The sequence below is a fragment of the Platalea leucorodia genome, assembly GCF_965183815.1.
Source record: "Platalea leucorodia genome assembly, chromosome: 5".
NCBI classification, from domain to species: domain Eukaryota; kingdom Metazoa; phylum Chordata; class Aves; order Pelecaniformes; family Threskiornithidae; genus Platalea; species Platalea leucorodia.
The window spans coordinates 21,291,746-21,314,783 of NC_138827.1; the positions used below are offsets into that span (position 1 = coordinate 21,291,746).

General features: G+C 40.1%; 1 protein-coding gene across 1 annotated transcript in view; it reads left to right on the forward strand.

The window, feature by feature from the left end:
• The window catches only part of NEGR1 (neuronal growth regulator 1), a gene marked incomplete at its 3' end in the record, with an annotated part of 293,377 nt that overhangs the window by 116,823 nt on the left and 153,516 nt on the right, over positions 1 to 23,038 (forward strand). The window contains exon 2 of the mRNA XM_082312536.1: positions 19,792 to 20,024. Coding sequence (XP_082168662.1) covers positions 19,792 to 20,024 — 233 coding nt within the window. The remainder of the gene's footprint in view (positions 1 to 19,791; positions 20,025 to 23,038) is intronic.

Genomic DNA, 23,038 nt, shown 5'->3' on the forward strand with positions numbered 1-23,038 from the left:
CTGTGTTTGCTGACCGACTCTTGCTTGGCTCAGAGAATTGGAGAAGGAAACATATTTTTGCCATTAATTTAAATAAACACTGATAAATAGATGTGTTTGCGTGTGTAGGATGAATTATTAAGCAAGATAATGTTGCTGCACAGTTCTTTTCAGAGCAGTATTCCCTTTTCTCATCTGAGATGTTCAAACCCAGCAAGAACAGACCAGGCTAGGGGGGTTTAGAGGATAGCAGGCTTTGCAGACATGAAATCCTGATCCTGCCTTGCCTTCCCTTCCACCCTGACCTGATTTTGCTGGCTGCTCCCTTGTGGACTGTAAACCCGAGTCCACACAACATGCTGCTGAGCTACCCAGGGCTGCATTTCGGATGAAGCACGGTGTTAATCTCTGCTTGGAGCAGGGGGGGGAAACAGTGAATCATGCTGGTGCTGGGGAGGGACAGGCCAGCTGCACAGCATAGCCTGTGGAGCAGCTCATTTAGCCCATCAGTTACTTCTTGTGTTGTTGTTCAGTAGCTACCTTTCCATCATCTGCAATATATTACCCTTTAATGTTTGTGCTTTGGCCATAATTGATTTTAGCCTTAATTTAAACACCTTTCTGAAAAGGCATATGAATCATAAATGTTTCCATATACTGATTCTATAGTAATTGGTATACAGAACGTATAGTGACATAGTTACCGAATTAGTTATCATTTTATATATACATACATATACATAATGATATGGTTGTATAAACTGGATAGCCATACAGTGATTGTATAGTGGATCATTTTATTTTGTTTTGCATAACGCCATATTGATAGGAGTGGAAAAGGGTAGGAAACGGGAGGTGCAATTATTCAGCTAAACAATCTAATTATTTATTGTGGATTTTTGCTGTGCTATCCAAGCACCTCCCAGTATTGGTGAATGCAAATGCTCACATCACCTGTGAGGAACCAGCTATCTCCCCTCTATACAAGGAAAAGGGGGTGCTCAGGGGGCTGCCCCCCAGCAGGAACAAGCTGGCCGCCACAGCTCAGCCCCCCTCATATCTCCAGGACATTCAGCATCTTCTTCATTGGTACCAATGCTCTTCATGGGGAAATGGGCTACACTTGCATGGGTGGAATATATGCCCAATGTGACTGTAAATACTTTTAATACTATTTAATATTTTAATACTATTTTATGTTATAAAACAAATGTGTACTCATCCATTCTCTGGCCAACAATTATTTATTTGTCAAAACTGCACAATAAGACATCATTTAATCTAAAAACATACGGAGAAAAGTTTGCGGCTATTCTATCTAAATATGAATTTTAATGTGCATTGTATGTTTTCCATTGTGATTACCTCACCTCTTAATAGACTCAGCATCTTAATATACCTCATACAGAGGTTATCAATAATTGATTCATTTTGTAAAAGTCTGTTTGCTCTGATGTGAAATTGTTAACTTTCAAAAGATGTGATTCTCTTTTTCCACCTCTTTTACAAGTAAAATGAACAGGCAACATATTTTGAACACGAATAAGAAGGCTGGATATTTTTTTCAAAGGGAAAATATAAAGCAAAAAGAAAAAAGGAATTCCCAATAGTTGTTACTATTAAAAAGCTTGTTTGTAGGTGACATGCTAAAGGAAACTACTCAAGAACAGTTCTTTGTTACATACAGGTTATGCAAATGTTGTCAGGCTATATCAGACTTTGCCCTAGAGCAGTCGTGCAAGCTAAAGTCATCTCTGAAGAGATTCAAATGGCACAAATTATAAAAATAGTTGCATATAGGTAGTCAGTGAATGTTTGTTTGGATAGGTTGTTCATCCTTCCTCTGTGTGCACTATCACTTATTTCTTCAGAAAACAACCTCTGCTGAGAAATGCCTTTTTTCTCCACTCAATAAAGGGTAGTTAATTTCCTTGAAATGAAATGAAAACTGAAACTTCTCATCTAGCCTTCCTTTCTCATGACAGGTTGAACCAGTTGATCTTTCGAGGCCCCTTCCAACGTGGGCTGTTCTGTGGTTCTATGAAATGACTTGCAGCGTTACTATTTAAACTGGTTTGGGGCTATGTTGTAAGACAGGCATCCATCCAAGGACCTGATTCTGCACGTAGGCATCAGGCAGTGTAGTGTTCAAATGATGCGTTTGTCTCTCCCTGTCAGCAAGGTTGTTGTACATCTGGGGTGAAATCCTGTCCTTGCTGAAGTCAACTGGAGCCTAGGAAGACAGGAAGAAAGATTGTATCTTTTGCTATTTCCCTTCCAGCAGAAAAGTAATGTAAGTCTGGTTTTCCCACATGCAGGAACTCCACATGGTGCCGATGTGATACTGCCCGCTCTAGTCTTTGTCAGGGTTTTGGTTTAGAGCAGTCCAGATGAACAACTGCATATTTAAAAGTAATTGTCATTCACATCTGCTAAAATCGTTTGCTATAAATTGCATTGCCATTTCAAAGATGGGATTTGAATACAGTCAGTGCAATGTAATTATTTACTGCATGTACCAGCTACACATATCTGACAGAGCAGGCCTATGGAGTATGCAGACATAGACAAGCTGGGTTTTGTGCCCCTTTCCTCAAAGCTAGTCAAATGTGAGGTAGTCTCCACTTGATTCTTTTTATGTTGTAAGTAAGAATCCACAGCAACAATTAGGAGCAGACAAAAACCTGGCTACCTGCTTGTTCAGTGGATGTGCTCTAGGACCAGCTCCGCAATATAGTGGAAGATAGTGGGACATTTTGCAGAAAAATCAGCATGTCAGAATCAATAGCTGTGATTATCCCACAGTAACTATGCTTAACGGTCGTGGGCCATATTCTTCAGACTGGATTACGGAGGCAAGCGTGTGAGTGTCTGCTGCGAGAAGATAAAGAGCACCAGTTGAGTGGAGATGGCGGTTTTGCTAAGTAATCGACTTCCTTGGCTGCCTTCTGTAAAAAGCTGAATTCCTCCGGTAAAATTTCTTTTCACAATGAGTGAGTCAAGTGGAAATACAGCAGGAGAAATGAGAATAGGCTTCTAAGGTGCTCAAAAAAATGTTCATCCTATTAGCAGTACAGGGACAAAACATAACAAGTCTAGGCACAACATTTGAAGATGTATAATATATTTAAGGCATCCTCTCAGATTTATAATAACCCATTCGTGTCTTAAACTCAGTCTGGTTTAAAAGACACCCATAGGCCAGTTCTTATTGTCTTACTTTATTTGTGATAGCAGAGAACTTCACATTGCTGTTATTCTTGCTTTGCTGTCCATGTTGGTCAGGTATGGCATCCTGCATGTACATATGGCAACACATCTATCTCAGTCTCAGCCCAAAGATACAGAAAATGCTGCTTTTACTGAGATAATTAAAGCACACAGTATTGTCCTGACATTTTGCACCACTAAGTTAAGGAAGACACTGTTTCAGATTATACACAGTTTTCTTCTATAAAAACTGGAAAACTAAGCACCACATGAACGAATAACTCAGTCGCGTTATTTTCTTCCAGTGATTTCAAAGCCTTTTTGTTGTAATTTGCCATTCTAAAAGCAAACATTATCTGAATCTTTTCCATTATTGTGCATGGCAAGACTTATTTAAAACTTAAATGTGAGTAATATGGAAAGCATTGGATCCAGGATGTATCCTTCAAATGATGGAAATTCAGAATATATAATATGAGATATGAGTTCATGAAATTCTTTGGAATGCCACTGTAGTGAAGTATATCCTTTATCTGCCTTTTTCTTGCTTCACCATTGCTACTAGTGCATAAGCAGAGAGACCAGGACCACCAAGAGCGATCTGTCAAATGCAGGACACCTTGGAGTGGTTATCTAAAATTATTCCATTAGATGCTATTACAAAATACTTGAGACATCAGTGCGTCGCATAAGATGTGAAGGTTTTCACAGCATGGCAGTGCATAGCACAGCTGAGGGCCACCATGGAGCAACCCCTTTGCATTTCACTGGAGATGTGCAAATCTTGATCCTGGAAAGCTCCGGTGGGGACTGGATGGATTTTACAGTCCATTCAAGCAATAAACATAGCCCAGCATCAGCAGAAGGGTTTCCCGAGCTGTGAGTTCTTTTCCCAAGGTATAGATTGTTTTCTTGCTACACCAGCACCATATAAGCAGCGTGAGGAAAAGTTATCGCATGGGAAGCACGGTGTCAGCCTCCTGTGACCCCTCTCAGGTGGGGTCTCGCTGTGATGGTGGGGTGTCCCGGAGTGGCTGCACCACACTGAGATCTCCCCCCAAAGAGATGTTTAATAATATTATTAATAATGTATTAGTAGTGGTACTATGGAGTAAGCAGCTGTGAGGTTCATCCAAAAATCTGGCTGTTACTAGCAACTGCAACCCAAGACATCTGTGCACCAAGTTTGTGTATTTACATGAGCCAGCACAGCTCTATCTATAACCTTTTCTTCCTGTTTTAAATAAAGAGGTCATTCTTATTTCTTCTGAAAGATTCATTATAGTGAAGGACTGCAGCACAATTAAATTTACCTTTTTTTTTTCTGTTTATTACTAATATTCCAAAGAGTAGTATATCAGCAAACTAAATGTTCTAGAAGATAAGCACAGATGAAATCATGTATGAGCCCTAGTAGAAGTCATATGAATTGAGTTATTTAGTTATTAGTTTGGGTGGAAAATTCTATTTCATGAAAGCCTTTGAGATTTTTAAATTTTATTTTCATTCTGCAGTGGGATGAAGATAATTTCTCAAATATTTTCACAAATATGGAATTGTTGAAATGGCCTTGTCTACCAGCTGCACTTTCCTAAATGTATTACATACTGACCTGAAATGTGGTACACCTCCGTGTAATCTCTGTTCTGCCTGACAAAGAGCAGAGATCTCAGTCATAGATCATTCTGAGTTTGGAGTAGGAACTAAACCTGGGTCTAAGCTAATGTCAGAAACTTCAGAGAAATGGGAGGCTTCTCTTGCTCTGCCTTTTGGCTTATTTTCATCATGATGAAAAAAGCAACAGTGGCTAGGATGCACACACAAAGCACACTGCCAGGCTGCAGAGAAATTGTTGTGAGGAAATGTGTTATTTGTAAAAACGCCAAAATACATTACAGAATGTCAGAATATTTTCATTCAGATTTTTTTTATAAGTCTTAACATATTTCCTTCATTTAAAAAAGAAAGGGAGTACTCAAATTCTTCCAAACAGAGAAATAATAACCCATTGCACTGATTTGCTGACCTGGGCAGGGTATGAGTTAGCAGCTCAAGGACCAAAGGGGAATAACACTGATATGAAAACGTGCAAAACTCTCAGCGGCATTGGCGGGGCAAGAGTTCAGAGGCAGCTGCTCAGCGACCCCCAGGACACAACCATCCCAGGGCAGAGGGAGTGGCCAGTGGGTGCATGGGGTGCAGAGCATGCTGCAGCTCGGCCCTGAGCCCCACGCGGCGGCAGATCGACCCATGAGCAATTGCTTTGTGCTTTCAAGTCTCATAAAAGTGTTTGATTTTTGCGTAGTTTCTGCTTGGTTTTTTTACATGCAGTTTCTTTCTCTGAAATGCTAACAGTTGCTCCTGTCTTTAGTGTGCAAAGAAAAACAAATCAAAATAAAACCAAGTTATATGTATGGGGCTCTACGCAGTAGCCGCACTGGCAGAAATGTTTCAGATGGTGCTCATGAAATACTTCTCCACAGGGAACAGGAGACTACTGCAGCAATCAGTGAAAAAGCTTATTCACACCAGCAAGTAGAGGTTTGATCTTTCTCCATCCATGTCTTCATCCTCAGTGTTTACTAGTTTGTGCTGGATGGCTGTGGGAGGAGGCGAGCCACCAGAAACGGGGCTCGCGGAGCTTCCCCCAGTGCCGCCGGTGCCACCTTCACTCCCCTGCCATCAGTCCTCCTGTCCCAGAGAGAGAAGCCACAAAGGGATATTGCTATTTTTTGTTGTCAAATAAAAGCATTTTCTGATGATGAGTGTTGCAGAGAAAAAAGAGATTCAAAATTGCATTTTGAATGGGGTTTTGCTGGGGTTTGCAACGAATACAGCATAGCCCTTCCCCAGTGCTGCACAGGGCAGGTTCACTACAGGGCTGTATGGTCTCTGCCAGATTTGCTCCCTGCTGTGCTGCCAGCTCTCACTGCTGCAAGGGCTAATCTTAACCAGTGACACAGAAGGAGCTCTTTACTTTGGGCAGCACCTTATTTATACTGTAAAGGAGCATTGTTGCGTTTAATTATTTTGTGTGTGTGTGATGCTTTTCCATGAGAAATGATGCAAAAGTTTGTTTTTCTGTTGAGAATACTCGAACAGTGCATTTTTTGCAAGTGGTGGCAAAACAGTGTGTGGATACCCATGGATACAGATGTTTGGGTGGGACTTTTGTTTTCTTTGTTTTGCTTTGTTTTGTTTTCACCAAGCTTTAAGATGTTTTTGTATAAGAGGCTGGTTAAACTGCACACTAATAACTTAGTTGTCTTGGTTAGACGTGCAGGTACCTCTGTGGCTGGTTATTTATTTATAAACTTGCCATCTCTGCTATAAAAAGATTTGTAATACCCCAATAATAAATGCATTCATCACAACATCTTCTGTAATCACTACAGTTCCTGAGCTGCTATTTGGCACTCATTAGCTGAAACTCCCATTCACCTATAATTTATGAGAAGCATACAATTATGTGTTATCACTACTTCAAGTGATTACTACACTGTATGTTTTTAAGATAATGGCATGAAACACTCCATGATGAATTACACCTCTCTAGGTAGCTTTGCTTCTGTCATTAAGTCTATTATTTTACTTAAACCAACCTGGAGAGAATTGTGTTGCAGGGTTGGTATTGCCTTCTTAGAGAAGAGTCCCGGCTCAATACTGATCCAATAAAGGACATGACACAGCACACAATTATCTCCCGCCTTGTGTATCCTATCTACTCATAGTGTAGATGTCATTATAAGGAAATCCTAAAATCCAACTTGTTTTCACTTGGAAAGAATGTTTTTTCATTTTGCCTTGTTAGTGAAAAAAGCCTATCCAGGAAGAACATGTGAAACATAAAACCTGAATATTAAGAAATCCCTGTGTCACTGATCTGCCTGGAGAAGGGAGTGCTGAAGTTATCACAGCTCTGCTGTGGAGCAGGAGCACCCACGCTTTTGCATGTAGACATTTTTTTCTCGCTGTGTTTGATGCGTTTTATACTTAACAGCTGAGCAGGTAGAGAGGACCTCACTGTTGCATTGATTCCTCAGGCAGACATCATAAAATTTCCCGATGTTAGGAGGCAATGCGGTAGTTAGCAGGTTCACTGTACTGCATGGTCCCAGTGGCCAACCTGGCAGCAGAAGGGAGACCGCAGTATCGGGAGAAACAGTTGAGGCAGCCAAGGAAGTCAGGACAGCTTCCTCGCCAGCGTAATGTGGAGAATCACCCAACAGAGCACAGATTTGGGGGTTTTCCTACATTTTTCTTTTATCACGTTTTAAATGACTGATAAATAGTGTTTGCCCTTTGTCCCTGTCACACCTGCCTTTTGGTTTGGTCTTCTAAAACGTTACAGAGGCAAGTGCAGAAATGCAAGCAGAGCAAGTTTATATGAAGGAGGTCTGTGCACGTGGGAGCCCACGTTTCCTTGCCCAGCCAGTCTCCTGGGGACCTCCTGAGGGGCCACCTGGCCACCCCGGGTCCTTCTCCCGGGCTGGGACTCAAACTCGGGCAGATATTTGCATTCAGTGTGGTGATTCTCCAGTTTTCTCTTAGACGAAGCTGGTAGGGACTGCTCTCTGCTCCCTGGGCACAGGTGATGTCCATTGCTTGCAAGCCTGTCTCACTCTTTCCTGTAATGTGCTGCATCTGGTGTAAGCCCCGCATCGCCATGATGCTGTATTCATTATCAAATTACGACATTTATGTGGCTGTTGAGTATAACAGCCATCCGACACTCATTATTTTATCCTGAGTGCGTGTTACTGTAATAGTTTCCTGTTGTAAGCCCTCAATTTTGTCAGAGCTTATTGTGTCAGTGAAGAAACCTTTGTTTCATTTTAGCATTAAAAATAAAGACTAATGTAACTGTTCTGAAACTGAAGTAAATGCAGTTAATTAGTATCATGGCTGTTTTAATTCAGTTATATATTTCTGGATGCTAAAATCCTTCAATAACATGCTGTGATATTGAAAATTTGGAAAGTAACACAGTATGTTCATGGACCCGATGTTTTCTCATTCTCTAGACATGATCCTTTGCCTTGCTATGGTCTCAGAGCTTATGTTTCTTTTTATTCCTTTAATTTGTGTTTCAGTGTCATGTGGCAAAAAAGCAGGGGGAAAAAAATTGCCATCTGGGTTACCTTTCACCATCAGAAGAAACAGCTGACTTATCTATTCCTATAAAATAAACATGATTGGCCTCGAATTTTCAAAGACCTCTCTCCCTTAGGAAATGTGCAAAATAATAAAGACAAAACCATGCAGTGAATTGTTTCCTGACTTTTCTGCATTGGCAATTTCTTCTTTATAATTTCTGGAAGTCAGTGTTTCTATATCATAAATCTTTAGGAATTAATAAATATCAAGTGCAGCAGCCAGCTCCTTTTTAATATTTCAAATAATATGATTATCTCAGAGTTACTCTCTGAAAATGAAACCAAGACTATCAGAACCAGTAATATTGTGTGATATTGTTTCTGAGCCTTCAAAGAGAATATTATGTGCTTCCATGAAATAATAATAACATTATTATTAATAACTAATAATTCTTAGCTTTATACTGTTTTTTTCATTTTAATATGAAAATATATCTGTGAAAAGGGGTGGGAATATTTTCATATAAACAAAAAAAAAATTAATTTATTGCAGTTGTGATACTAACAGTTTCTTTGTCCTTGCCATGGGAAAAAGCCGCTTCTTTGTGGCAGGAGGGAGATACACATTACGGTCATGGCTGGTGGTTATGATGAATGTTAGAGGCCAGGAAACCTCTGTGAAGGTGTCTTTCACCTGGCTTGGATGGATTGGCAGGTATTGATGTTGAAACCCATAGAGATTAAAATTCAAATAACATCAGCTGTAGAGCAAATTACATTTACAATCTTGTAGAAGAGTAAACACTTTTGCTATTAATTACTAGTATTCTACTGATTTTCCATTTTAAATGCTTTAGATTTAGGGATTAATCTATGTTTTATCTGCAGAGAGGTTTCCTAGAATATCTTAAAGCATCTCAAGGCAGAGAAGTTTATACAATCAAGAAGCTGGAGATGTGTAATGAAGAAGATATATTCTGCTTTGAATGAAGAAGATATATTCTCCCAGTTGTTTTGTCCTGCTTTCTCTCTCTGCCTTGTCTTTTGTTTCATCTGCAGACTGCCAGGTACCTGGTAACTTTGTCATGGCCAGCTATAGAGCAGAAAATCTGATGAGTTCTCATGGTTAATAAAGTATACGTCGATTCTCTGGAGCAGTGGAAGTGGCATAGGAGCAGAGCAGGGAGGTTAATTATGCTAATTACTCATGAAAATTCAGGTAGCACGTATCCCCATTTATTTCAGGCAGTTTGCCAGATAAAAAGCTCATACTATTATCTGGTCCTTTTGGAAAAGTCCACGGGTCAGCAAATATTTAAAGAATTATCTTGGTTTCACCCTAAGTTTACAGATCTCCAGTTCTGAGCTGCTATTTTAGAAAGCAATGTAATGGACTGCTGAGAATCACAGAAAATAGAGGGTAGTAGGTTTGGAAGGATGTCTTTATTTAAAGGAGGTAATTACGAATAAGTGTATTGATATGGTGCTAAATGAATTATTTGACTGCAAACACTGGGTAAAATGTCTCAGGCGTGTCTAGTCCGTTCAGCTTGGAAGGGGAGGAGATGCTATGACACCGTTAGCTCCTTTGCTGTCAGGGCAACAGATTAGTCTGCTATTTGCCCAAAGATGCCTTGGAGCAGAGGCTGTGGGAGGGACAAGGAGAGGCTGGAGACTTGGTCATCCCCCCACACTGTGCTGATAAGAGCAAGGAAGGTTTTCCTGGCGGGATGCCCCCTGGGTGGCTTTCCCCTGCGGAGCAGCTGTGGAGGGACCGGTCTCCTGTGGCATCTCCTTCCTGATGCTTGGAGGGAGACTGGCTTTGGAGACTCTTCGTCCTCTATAGAGGAGATATGCTGCATCTTTTGAACCTGAAGAGAAAACTTACTGTAAAAAAGGATTTGGTACCAACTACGGTTTATGGTGCTTAAAAAGCAGGACGCACGCAGAGCAAAGATCAAAGGAAAAAGGCTCATTTGTGCATGTTAACACCTCAATGTATAATCAGAGCTCCTTCTGCCACTGGCATGAAAAGACAAACAACGGGGATGTTGGGACTTGCTGGTTGCGGAGAAGGATAGCTGGTACCAGGGTGGGAGGAAGAAGAAAGGGTTTGGCAGCCAGGCAGATGAAGAGGTGGTGGGAGTAGAAGCTGTGGTGGACATGGTGGCATGGTGGGGCCAAGGCACGTACGGAGAGGAGACAGGATGCTGAGGGGAAGGGAGGGTCATAGGGGAACAAAGCAGAGTTTGCAGTGTTTGCAGGACCTACATTAAATGCTGCAGTTCACGAATGTTTGCTGTCAACTGGTGGCTGCATAGAGAGAAAGAGACTGAAATCTATATTCGATCCATTAGCACCACTTTTCTTTAATCCTGACTTGTCTGGTGCTGTTTCAGAAATGCAGCACACAAGAATTTGCAGTGGCTTTGATATTTGCTGTGAGCAGGAAAGGGCAGGTGGCTCAGCACCTGGGGGTGAGTTGGTGCTGGAAAGGTGCACGTTCATATAAAGAAACCTCATCACATCTCGGCTGAGTGCTGCTGTCATTCTTTAAGCAGAAAGCATTTTTAAACGTAGCTCTAAGGACTTCGACATACAATGGAGATGCCAGGCAAAGCAAAGCCAGTTATTTATTTTATGTCTGTTTTGGCTGCTGTGAGACAGAGTTTTGGGGTTCTGATTTTAAACCCTGTTTTAAAACAACTGCTTGTCTGTCTCCCCTCTTTTACATAACTCCTGTTTATCAGACTTCCCAGAAACTGTCTATGCAGCTTTCTGTCCCATTCACAACAGAACAGTCTCCCTCTGCAGGATAATTTAACATTTGCATGTTTCATAAATAAAGTATTGCTTTTCGGGGGGGGGAGGGGGGAAGTCTTCCTAAGATTAAGATTTTTGAACTCTGTTAAGTCTTTCTTGTTATTAATGTCCTGTATGCCTTGCTTCCTGGGTGCAATTCCTCTGTAATATTTAATGCTTGCTACACTTCAGAGATAATTTCGCTCCAGCAGTTGCAGCTGAGCACTGGCCAAATCTTCTCCTCAGGCGACCTCCCTGTCCTTGTGTTCACTCTTCCAGGCCAGGCAACGGGTAGTGCAGGTTAACTCCCTGAGAAAATGGTGAAATTGGGGCTGCTGCATCTTTACACTCTGGATGCACTGAGCTTGTGCCGGCACACGCGCTGTTGGGTGCAGCTGCAGGGGGGAATCTCAAGCTTTGGCCACAGAGGCAGCCGGGGCTTGGCGTGTACTGGCCATCAATGCATCAGCTCCCTGAGGGACTGAGAGTGTTCGGTAAATAAAATTTTTAAAAAGCTGTGATGATAATGAGCAGCCGTGCAGGTTTTTTTTATGCAGAATTACATGCTTTAAGCTATAGTAGACATGAGAAAACTGATTTTGATCACAAAAGTAAAAGGTTCACCTGTAATTGCACCTGAGTTATTTTTATTGTTCAGAGAAGTTTCCTTAGTGTAACAAAGTTTTAGGATGTTGTTTGTTAGAATCCATTGAGAACCTGGAGAAGACATTTATCAGATCACCAGTAAAAGGACTTTGCAAAAGTTCTTAGCAGGTTTCTGGTGTGATTTTCTGGTTCTGGAACTTGGATGTATCATTTTATGTTCTGAGCTTCTGGGTGTTTTTCTAGGCTGCACCCTGACCCTTGTGTTTCTCTCTCTCCTTGCTGCTTAGCTCAAAGCCAATCTTCTTTAAAGCAGAAGAATTTTAGCAACACTGTTTTTTGCAAAGGTTTTCTGTGTTCTGAGGAAAGTGGCTATAACTCAATGCCAAAACCAATTTCACTGGAAAAAAAGATGCTGTAGTAAGCAATAACAACTCTGTTAAGTGCTTCACATCTGCTTTGGTGAACACTCACCCACTGCAGGGTGATGGAAATGGGATGCTGTCATCCCTTGTGGGTGTTACAGTCAGCTCCTCCAGCACCCATTGCACCAGTTATATAAAACCGTAAAAATGTTCAAGTCAGTTTCTTCTAGGTTTTCAGGGAGAAGAAAGGATTCCAGGACTTCCTGTAAATGAGATGGAACTTTTAACCTGAACTGCAACAGGATTACTGGTTTTAGAGACACAGCCTACACAGAAATAAGTCATGTTCTGACCTGGAATATGTGTCTTACCATTCAGGGGATGTGTTTTACGGGGGGGTAAGCGTCTCACAGTATGTCACTTGGTGTCTCCTCCAAGTCAGAGATGTGTTTTGAATCACTCCGCAGCTGGGCAGTGCAATAGCCCCCAGGTGGCATTTCCCAGCCAGCCAACTTTCCCACAGCTCCTCGTGCTCACCTCCCATGGTCCCACCTGAGGAGGGAGCAGAGCAGAAACGGATGAGGTGGGAGCACTAAATGGAGGCCCATGGGGTGTATTTAAAGGGTTGCATGGGTTGAATTTACCTACAGATTTATAAGACAGTTTTTAACTTATCCTTTTAGCTTTGCAATTTTAGTCAAGTAAGTAGTTGCACAAGAGGTAAGGATAATGGTAGCTTTTGGTCCTACTTGAATGAAGATTTTTTTCGTTTTAAGTACTGCCCAAGTACTATCCAGATGTAACCCCAGAGAGTGGATTGAAGGCTGTTTGGAGATAGATGTATGTCAAACATTCATGTGGTGTATGGAACATGGGAAAGCTTTGTGTGCAATCCCCATGCAGTTTGTTTCAAGGCCAGTGAGGTAGGAGATGCAAACCCAACTACAAGGGCTCTTGTAAAAAGAGACCATGTGCAGTTTTAATTAAGCAACTGAAAAGAACTGGTTTTTACAAAGATTAATAGGTCTATGTTTTAATTATGGGGAAATAATAGACTAGCCAGCTAGGAATGTGGGAGGTATCATAAAGAGAGGATTAAAAACTTTAAGGAAGCTGGGTGAGACTATATTTTTCTGTACTTACAAATTACAGAAGATCATCCCCATTAATAATGATCAGAAAAATAATAAAATACCTTCAGCCGTATATGACTGTTAACATTAAAATCTATTTTTTATGCTTGTTGAGTAGAGAATTTCTGATTACAATCATCAGTTAAAAAATAAATTGCTGTTTTTTCCAATCTTGCAAGTTTAAAAATAGGATTATCTTCTGACGTCAGCCATAGTTTAATCAATACTTTTCCAAGCAATGTAAAGGTAAAAAGAGCAAAAGTTACTTTTATTTAATGATTATTATGCTTTCTTTAATTGTGCTACAGTGTTATTATTAACTTCTAAAAATAATTGGTCCTATGCATAGATTTTAAAAATTACATTGCAGAAAATGCTGCCATGATGCACAGGAAGTTTAAAAATAAATAAAATTTAAGGAAGGAGAGGGAAGACCGCTAATATTTGCAGTTTCTACTGGTTGTCATCTTTTCAATATATTATTTCCCATACATTGCTGTGAGAAATGTTTTATTGTTGGACTTTATTAAACAATAGCATGCTTTGGCTTGACTTGTCCACCAGTGATCAGTGGTGATCGACCACAGCTCCTGCAGTCCTGGTGCTGACCTCTGCCAGGAGCAACTGTGCACCTTCAGTAATGTGATTCCAAAGAGATTTGTGTGTGCTGATCTAGAACTGTGCATTGATCTGGCATCATTATTCGATGTATTTATGGCACTTAAAACTAGGAGAAGTTGAAGAAGAGTTGGGCTCTTAGCTTGAGGCTCAGACTCATCCTGAGGGAACTGCAGTGGAAAGCTGCCAGCTCTTCATAGGTTCACGTAAAATCAAAACTCTGCTCAAATTCACTTCTCAGGTTTGCTGAAAACTTGTGTTTAAGTCCTCTGAAATGTTCAGAAGACTTAATGGGCAAATCGTTCCAGAGTGCAAATCCAAATTTTAAGTTTTTAGTAAAACTTAGCTTGGCGACTCCTGTTTTAGGATTTCTAACGTATTTTGCTCAACTAGACTGCTGCAGTCTTAAGGAAATAGAGGTTTTAATGGAGGACTTTGGTTAGCATTGTCCTGTGCACATGAATACCAGGCGCAGAGCGTGGGCATTGCACCGCCTGGATGAGCTGCACCCTGGCACGTGCATGGCGAGGGGCAGCCAGGGCATGCAGACCTGTTCAGCTGGGTTCCTGGTAGTTCTCATTGGTTTCCTTTGTGAGCTCTTGTCTCTTCATAGCTGCCTTTCCTTCCCAGTCCTCACTCATGAGATACCTGAGTTGTTGCTAAGCGTGCTCCGATCATTGCCAGCACAGTGGCCTGGAGAGGGGTACGGACGGTGAGAGCATGCACATGCAGCGAGGCAATTCATCTTCTTGTAGGAGCTGAACCGTTGCAGGGTTTCAGTCAAAATGTGTTTCCAGATATGTTCATTTTCATGCAATGAAAATAATACAGAGTTATCACTTATTATCTGCAGCTTAAAAAAATAATGTTAAAATACTGTTCTTAGTTAAAAGGAAGAAGTGCATCCAGAGATCAAGTATGTGAGAAATACAATGGTAGGGAGAAATGCAGAGGTTGTGTACAAGGTCAGTTGTGTTATTGCAAAGTCCGTGCGCACTGGTTGGATCCCATGGGATTGCTTGAGGTCGGTATTTTTGTTATCATTGTTTATTCTTTGCAAATGTTCATCCATACAAAATTGGTTCGTTGTGTCACACAAAACATACGTGGAAAGACTGCTCTTTCACTGAAAATCATAAAGGTATGGGGGAAAAAGAAGACCAACCCTTCATTTAAAGGGGAAAAAAATCCTTATTTGTCCTTCTTTCTGTTCCTCTGCAATAACTACAGTGCAGAATCATTGCCTCCAATGGCCATGAACACATGTGGGTGAATGTGTAGTCCAAGTTGCCTGCAGAATACTTTTAAGCAATAACTGCATTTTCAGAAATGAGAAGTGATTTGCAAACAGAAAGGGATTAAATTTGTTAGATTAGAAAACATTTCTGAGATGAACCATTTGATTGCTTCTTCCATAGAGTAAATATGCACTTTATCCATTGCATCTCGCATGCATAGTGGGAAAATACAGCATGTTGGGTGCTATTTAATTTGAAGGCTACCGTGTGCAAAATATTTCAGCCAAATTCTGCAACATTTTCAAATCAGTTCACTCCCACAGTGTTAGGGAACTTGCATGGCTTTTGAATAAATGTAGACAAAAGACTGCTTTGGGGTATTGAAGGAGCTTGCCTGAGGTAAAATACTTAACCTGTTAGCAAAGAACGTTATTTGGAATATCATTTTTAGTTTGAAGCCAACATTATTCCACAATACAACATGCTTAGTCAAGGTCTGAACAAAAAACTGAAATGTTTTCTCCTAGTTACATTTTCAGAAATATCTTTTGTGATTTTGTTTTCATCAAACTTGAAAATCTCCCTGAACAAATAAAAATCTGTTCCACTTTTAGTCCTTGGTTTTCATGTTTTATCGGCAGTTGTATACTGCATACTTTTTGTTAATTAGTGGGGTAAAAAAGAAAGTTGATTTTAGCACGTTTTCATCAATATCCATGATACCCATGCACCTAGAAATTAATAAAGCAAAATTTCTTATTTGTTTTAGAAAGTTATTCTAAGAAAATACCTTTGTGTATCAAGTACAACAGCAAGAGGTCTTATGTTCCTTTCTGTACTGCTGTATCTTGCCTTTTCTCTCTTGATATCAAAAGGGCTGTGTTTATATGAGAAGTTTTCAGGAACCTTTGGGGCTTTCAGAGCAGGCACCATGCGGAGGCTTTGGAGCTGCCACAACAGCAGCCCCAAGCACTGCCTTTCTCAGCATGGTTTTCAGGTGGTTCATTTTGCATCAGATGAGAATTCCACTTTTGTCTTTAATCAATAACCAAAAATTTGAACTTCTATTATCTCTCTTTTTTTTTTTTTTTTTTTTTTTTAAGCACAGCTAATTTTTTTCTTACAAGCTGCACAGAGAGCAGGGAATTTGTAAGGCGAGGCTGGTTTTGTGTGCCAGGAAAGGAGGAGGCTGGTTTTCTCTCTTTTGGGAAGAAGCCATAGTGCTAATGATTTCTTGCATGTTTTTGGATGTGTGCGTATGTATGAACAACAAGGGAGTTAAGTAAACTGGTAAACGGTTACTGAAACTACAGGCTACCTTCAAAAATACTAATTTATAACTGACTATATCCAGCTGCTGCAGAAATACCAGTAGAAAAGAAATGCATTGTAGAAAAACATCAGTGAATCTGAGGTTTCTCTGCTTCTCACCAGTCTTCTGTTCATTAGAATCAATTTGAAAATGTTCATAAGACTTTGAAAGTGGCTCCTTGCCTTCTCCGAATGGGACCAGACCCTACAAAACTCCTCCTGCAGGGATTCACAGACATCTGCTGCGCTCTCCATCCTCAAAGTGATACTTCCCCATGACATCCCAATTCTCTGCTATATAAACTGTGATTTTTTATCCCGTATCATATGCAGCTTCTCTCAGAACCTTTCAGATTTCATGTTGAGATCATTAATTAAATGAATGGTTATTTTCATGATCCATTTCTGAAGAATTTCAGCCCGGTGCTTGTAGTTTCTTATTCCTAAAGGGAATGTAATTTTTCCCCTTAAACAATACTGCCATATGCTTAAGCTACAAAATCACTATTTTCTCCCACCTAACAGTTTCCATAGTTTCGCTATTTTAATGTTTTATCAAAGAGATGAGATCTATTGCATTCTCTTCTTCTGTTGGATTTCCTTCGTGTAAAAAAACTCTTTATCAAATAAAAATGTCCAATTAGTCTGTTGCACTTGATATTACCTTCCTTCAACTTTTAAAGTTGTTTTAAAGCCTTAAATTCTATTGTGGGCATGGTGGTTAGCTTAAAATTTGCCTGATTCACTCTCCTTATTTCCTTAAATGTAGATAATACATTTATGATTTCGCAGTCACATAACATCACTTTCAGATTGTTTTAAAAAAAACCTACATGCTCCTGGATTTGCAGTTTCATGCTCTCAAACTTGACTCCATTAAGGTTTTTCTCCGCCCTTGACTCCATTAGCCGCTCTGCCTTTTCCTGCATGCTGGATGTCACCTTCTTTATGGAAAACTGGAGTACAGTGCTCATTTAGTTTTTGAGCCATAGTTAAATATCCTTAACCTCACTGCAGACAGGCTCAGTCTTTTTCATCAGCTCATAGAAATAAAGTTCCTTCTGCGTGCTCTCTCTGTCCTTTTATCCCCTCACTTCTTAGCCATCAAGAGGGACTCTCCTTGCTTGCTGTTCCTTCTGGACACCATTCTCCCAACCCTATTTTCCCATGCTCTTTACCCAAGCTATCACCATTTTCTTTTGCTCAGGTCTCATCTCCTGTCTCCAGTCCTCCTGTTTTTATGACAAACATTTCCTTGTCTATGGGAAGGTGGTACTTGAAGTATCTCCAGTGTTTGTATTTTCCTTGTATTCTCATACTTCACACAGTCCTGTGCTCTGCTGGTGTTTACTGTGTTTTTTTCCCATCATTATGTTTTCTTTCCTCACTTGCTGCTTTTTCATGTGTTTGCCTGGCTGCTCACAAAAATCATCATTCTGACTGAAGTTCAAGAGAGCATCCCTAGGCTGCCTTGCCTAGGGATTGCTTTCGCTGTCAAACACTGCAAAGTAGAATATAGACTGCATCGTCCAAGCATCAGTTGACCACGCAGTCAAAATGCCCATGGGATTGAGGAGTTTAGTGTCCTTTCTCTCTCCTGCTCTCCCACCTGACCCCAGTGTCAATCCCCTCTTGCCAGCTGACAGAAATGTTTGAAGTCTACTCTGAAGCCATCAGTTGCCTTAAAAATTAGAGCATCTCCTGGGACCATTTTTATCCTACCAGCCTACATGCCACTGAGTGGCCGCTCCTTTAGCTCTACCAGGGGCATGTGTTCCTCAGTTCTAGTACAGCTTTGCATCCTCTGGCATCACCCTGTTCCCCCCAGCCACCACTCTGCCCGTCCAAGCTTCAGGACCACCGCACTCTCACACCAGTGCCAGCTCACCTCTGCGGGGATCCTGCCCCAACAAACATCTGCTTTCCTTCTTTTTTACTTAATTGTGCTAAGAAGTACTGTCACCGTTATTCACCAGCTTCTTACCACTTTTTTCACGAAGTTTTAGTAATTGCACTTGATGCCATGCTATTCTTAGGACTTGTCAGTGACATTTAATAGTATCCTGCACAGTGCAGTTCTCTTCATCCCAGTGCAAGTGAGCAACTTAAGATGGAAAGCTATTTTAGAGACAAATTACAAATGTTTCCTAATACACAATAGAAAATATTGACAACAGCAGCACATTGCAGTGCCTAATTACCTCAGTAGAAGGTTATACTTCTGTTACGGCTGGGTGGCTTTTTTTTTGTTGCATATCTACAGAAAAAATTTTCAATTAACATTGACCTTTAATACTCCGACTGTTTTTTGAGTCTACAGATGGTGAAACAGACTACAAATTAGATTTTGCAATATACCTTGTTCTTTATATTTCTCAACTGATTAGTTTCAGACAGTTTGCAGTACCTACACTGGTGTGTTCAGCTCGCAATTCCCTTGCAATCTCTGGTGCCATGTTCAAACCCCCAAGATGTTGTGTAGAAATTCTGTCAAACTCTTCAGATATACGTGTTTTCATTCTCCAGCTGTACTTCTTACTCATTTAAAAAAAAAAAAAAAAAACAAACCACAAAGTCTTTACTTTATGGAGGAATATTTTTAAACTAAAATTTAGAAGGGAAGGAATCTGTCTGGGGTACATCTGCTTCTGATTGTAGGGGTGCTGCTATTCACCGAGATCCAATTAAGGTGACTATTATAACCTGAAGAGAACTATTTTTAGTTACTGCTCTAATAATAATTGTAAAAAAGCTAAAGTATGGCATAGTAAACAAATCACATTTACTTGAGTCACTACTGTACCAAAGATGTTTTAAAAAATATTTAGTAGATCTATGCTTTATATTTCATTGATGTTGTCAGCAGGGAAATCCATGCTAATTGAATGTATGTTTGCTTTAAACAAGATGTCTTGAATATGATTAGCAATGACAAATCTAATAACCTTTTGAAAAGAAAAAAATATTGCTTTGGATTCTAAGATGTCATTATAGTTTTTGGTGGAAAAGGACTCTTGATTCCTTACCTAAGCAAGCAGAAGTTTATGGTGTCTTAAGAAAAGGACAATAATTTTGCATAGGCACACGTGCCTACTCCTGATCCTTACGGGCTGAAACTGGAGCAGAAAGGGCTGCTCTGATGAAGTCATTGAGTCCAGTTCAGAAATAACTGAGACTTTCTACCTACTGCTCCACTGAAAAGTCACAGCAAGAAAATCAGAAAAGAAGAACATAGCAGAAAAATATATTTATGTTTATCGTGTGTTTGTAAGATAGGCTTTTGGTTTTATAATGATTTGTGAATTAACAAAGGACCCATGTTTTGAGGTTCAACTCTAATATATTATAGCTGTATTCAGTCTAAAAATCAATAGCAAGTTAATGGTATTTAAAAGCTCCTATGTTTTCATACTTACAGTTTCACCTTTTCTCCCAGGTGTTACTTGGAAGATGGAGCTTCAAAAGGTGCCTGGCTGAATCGGTCAAGTATTATTTTTGCTGGAAGTGATAAGTGGTCAGTAGATCCTCGAGTTTCAATCGCAACAGCAAATAGAAGAGAATATAGCCTGCAGATACAGGATGTAGACGTGACAGATGACGGTCCATACACTTGTTCTGTGCAAACTCAACACACTCCTAGAACGATGCAGGTGCACTTAACTGTACAAGGTATGTGTTTAAACCAATTGCAAATCGTTATTGGAGATGTACTAGAAAAAAATAGTTTATAGATGGGGAACATCAGCTAAGCACATTTTAAAGCTTCTTTCTTTCTCTCTTTCTCTCTTCCTCTCTCTCTCTCTCTCTTTCTCTCTTTCTTTCTTTCTTACTTTCTTTCTGTCTTCGATGTATGTAGCCATAGACTTACGTGCCATTGGCTCTGGGCCCCTGCAAATAGATAAGTAGCCCAGAAGGTCTCCAACTTGCCAAAATCAGGTTTAAATCCTCAGTCCTGCTTTGCTGACAATTGAACAAGATGTAAAAATATAAGAGGAAAATACCAGTACAATATTCAAGGTATAGTTCCCTGCAGCGGTACTCTGTGGGTATCTGTCAGTTTGGTAGAGGTCTCCTGCATGGCTCAAAACTTGGTTGTTTTGCCTGTTATTCAGCCTAGTCACCATGTAAAGGTGCATAATCAGGTGCTGAGTTCACAGAAGGTTTACAGCCTTTGCATTTTAACATTGATACCAAATATTGCCAGAAACATCCTTGTTTCCTTTATGATGTCAAGATGTGTTCAGAAATAGCCAGTGCTGCTAATGCAGCATGCTGTGGAAGGGTCACCGCGGATCAGGACCCGACTGTCCTTGAGTACAGCACAAGGCCACAGGACATGCTTTGATGATCATTTAATAAAAGTATCAAATAAAAGATGACTGATGGATGCAGTGAGACAGATGCTAGAGCGCAATCTGTCATGCAGAGTTTGCAGGTGGCATGGCCATTAGCTGCGCCGGCACCCCAACAGCCTGGCTCCAACTCTCCTACAGGACTATTTTGATGAGAATTTTAAAGGAGGAAAATGAATTGTTTTGTGAGCTCCTTCAGAGGCAGTTCCTCAAGGGCAGCCTGGGAGAAAGCACAAAAATCCTTCATCTCACAGTGCTCCCACATTGACGGGCAGGATGGCAGGTCACTCTTTGGAAAGCTCATCCTCTTCCTGGCGCACCTTAGCTGCAAGGAAGGATTCACCAGGGCGTTTTATACACCATCAGCACTGAAGGTCTTCTTTCTATTCCCGTGGCACTCAGCTTGCCTGCCTGCATGGATGTGTCCTACCCCATGAAGCTTTAAGTATGAAGTTTTCTGTAAAAAAAGATGCAGTATTTCATCTGAGCATCTCAAGTGTCTTCTGTGGTGTGAGCCATCACAAGCATTGCTATAAAAGCAAGAATTAACTCATCAGCTTAAAAAAGCAAAATTAGAATGAATAAAGCAATTTTTCAAAAATAGAAATTCTATTAGATTTAGAAATTTAATAGAAATTCATTAAAATCAAAATAAATCGGTGATTACAAAATAAGCTGATTTTGCATTAAAATCCATAGTTTTTGTTTCTTCTAGACCAGTTTTCTCACAGAAATACTAAGATCCCAATATTGTTAATAAGAACATCCATTTAATTCCATGAGACAGTTTTCTGTTTACAAGCACTGCAGGACAACAGTGTCAGTTTTACACCATTGCAGGTAATATTTATTGTATTGTTCCAGGGTGAATAATTCTTAGTTTTGATTGTCTTTATAATAGTTAATGCCCTCATGCAAGGGGCTAAAAAAAAAGTTGGAAATTAATTGCATGTATAAAACATATAAACAGGAGCTTAAAATTAATTAGGCTAACTACAAGTATATAGAGAAATAATAACTCAATAGTTAAAAATATGCATAATTATTAAGTGATTGCATTTATATCTTCAGAAATGCAAAGTATAACCTAAGGCTTTAACTTATTAGTCTTTGGTGTAATCGTCATTAACATTTTCTTTTGCATTTTTATGAGTAATAAAGCAATGAATATAAACAAGAAGAATTTAAATGGCAATCTCTATTAATCCATATGGCACACCAAAATCCGTTACAAATAACGTGTATGAAATGCTTCTCAAACTAATTATCCTTAACCACTGGACCTCTAGACCCTGATGGTTTGTAAGAATGTTAGACTGTAGCTCTGTAAGAGCTAAGTGTATTTGTTGCATAAAGAACATAATTTTATTAGTACAGCCAAAAAGCCATCACTTAGTCATTGTTATAACCTTCCTCAGAGGCAGCTGTTGGTGAAGACCTGTAAACGTACTGTTTACGTGGCGGGGGTTGTTCATGGATTGCAGAAGTATTTGTATGCTATCAGGTTGGGAAGTTGGAATGAAGAAGCTGTGACAGTATCAATTATTATTTCAATTGTATATATATATTCAGTTACTCCAATATTATTTCAGCTATATTTTATGTAGGAAGTAGGGACCAGTTCCATGAAGCATAGCCAGAAAAAGTGAGCCATTTTCAAGGGAAAGTTAAAAAAAAATCACTGTTCCTGTATTTTTTCCTGTGTAGTTGCCGTAGTACTTAGCAAGAAGGGAAAGCTGCTGAGCTCCCTGCTTGTAGAGAGGGGTCCTGCATCCACTGAGTGGCAGAGCAGGATCAGCAGCTCTAGAGGATGCCCCATCCCATTTCGGTGATGATTGTGGCCATTTCTTTCCATTCCGGCTCATATCTTTATGAACATATTACTATAGATATTAATAATTATCAGCCATGCAATGGATGCTCAGTGGATTGGATGTGAATCACACCAATCACTCATCCCACATAGGTGGGATCCCACCTTGAATCAATATTGGATTTTGCATGGTAATTTAAAGAGACCTGCATCACACTTACTACTGTCATTATCTCTCCAGTGGACCTGAATGGGACTTGTGCATGTAAGCACTTTTAATCAGGTTGCTTCATACTTACACCGCTAATAAAGCCATCACTTCACCTTCTGTGTGCTGAGACTCAGGAGGTAAGTGTGCAAGATTCATGGATCCTTTGAGATGGAGATTGACCTGTCTGAAAGTAACCGAGACTGTAAAGGAAACATCAAACAGCTAATTGGTGCTATAAGCTTATATATCCTTTCCTGCTGAATATGGTTCATAGGGATGGTATAATAACATTTTGTGAAAGCAGTTT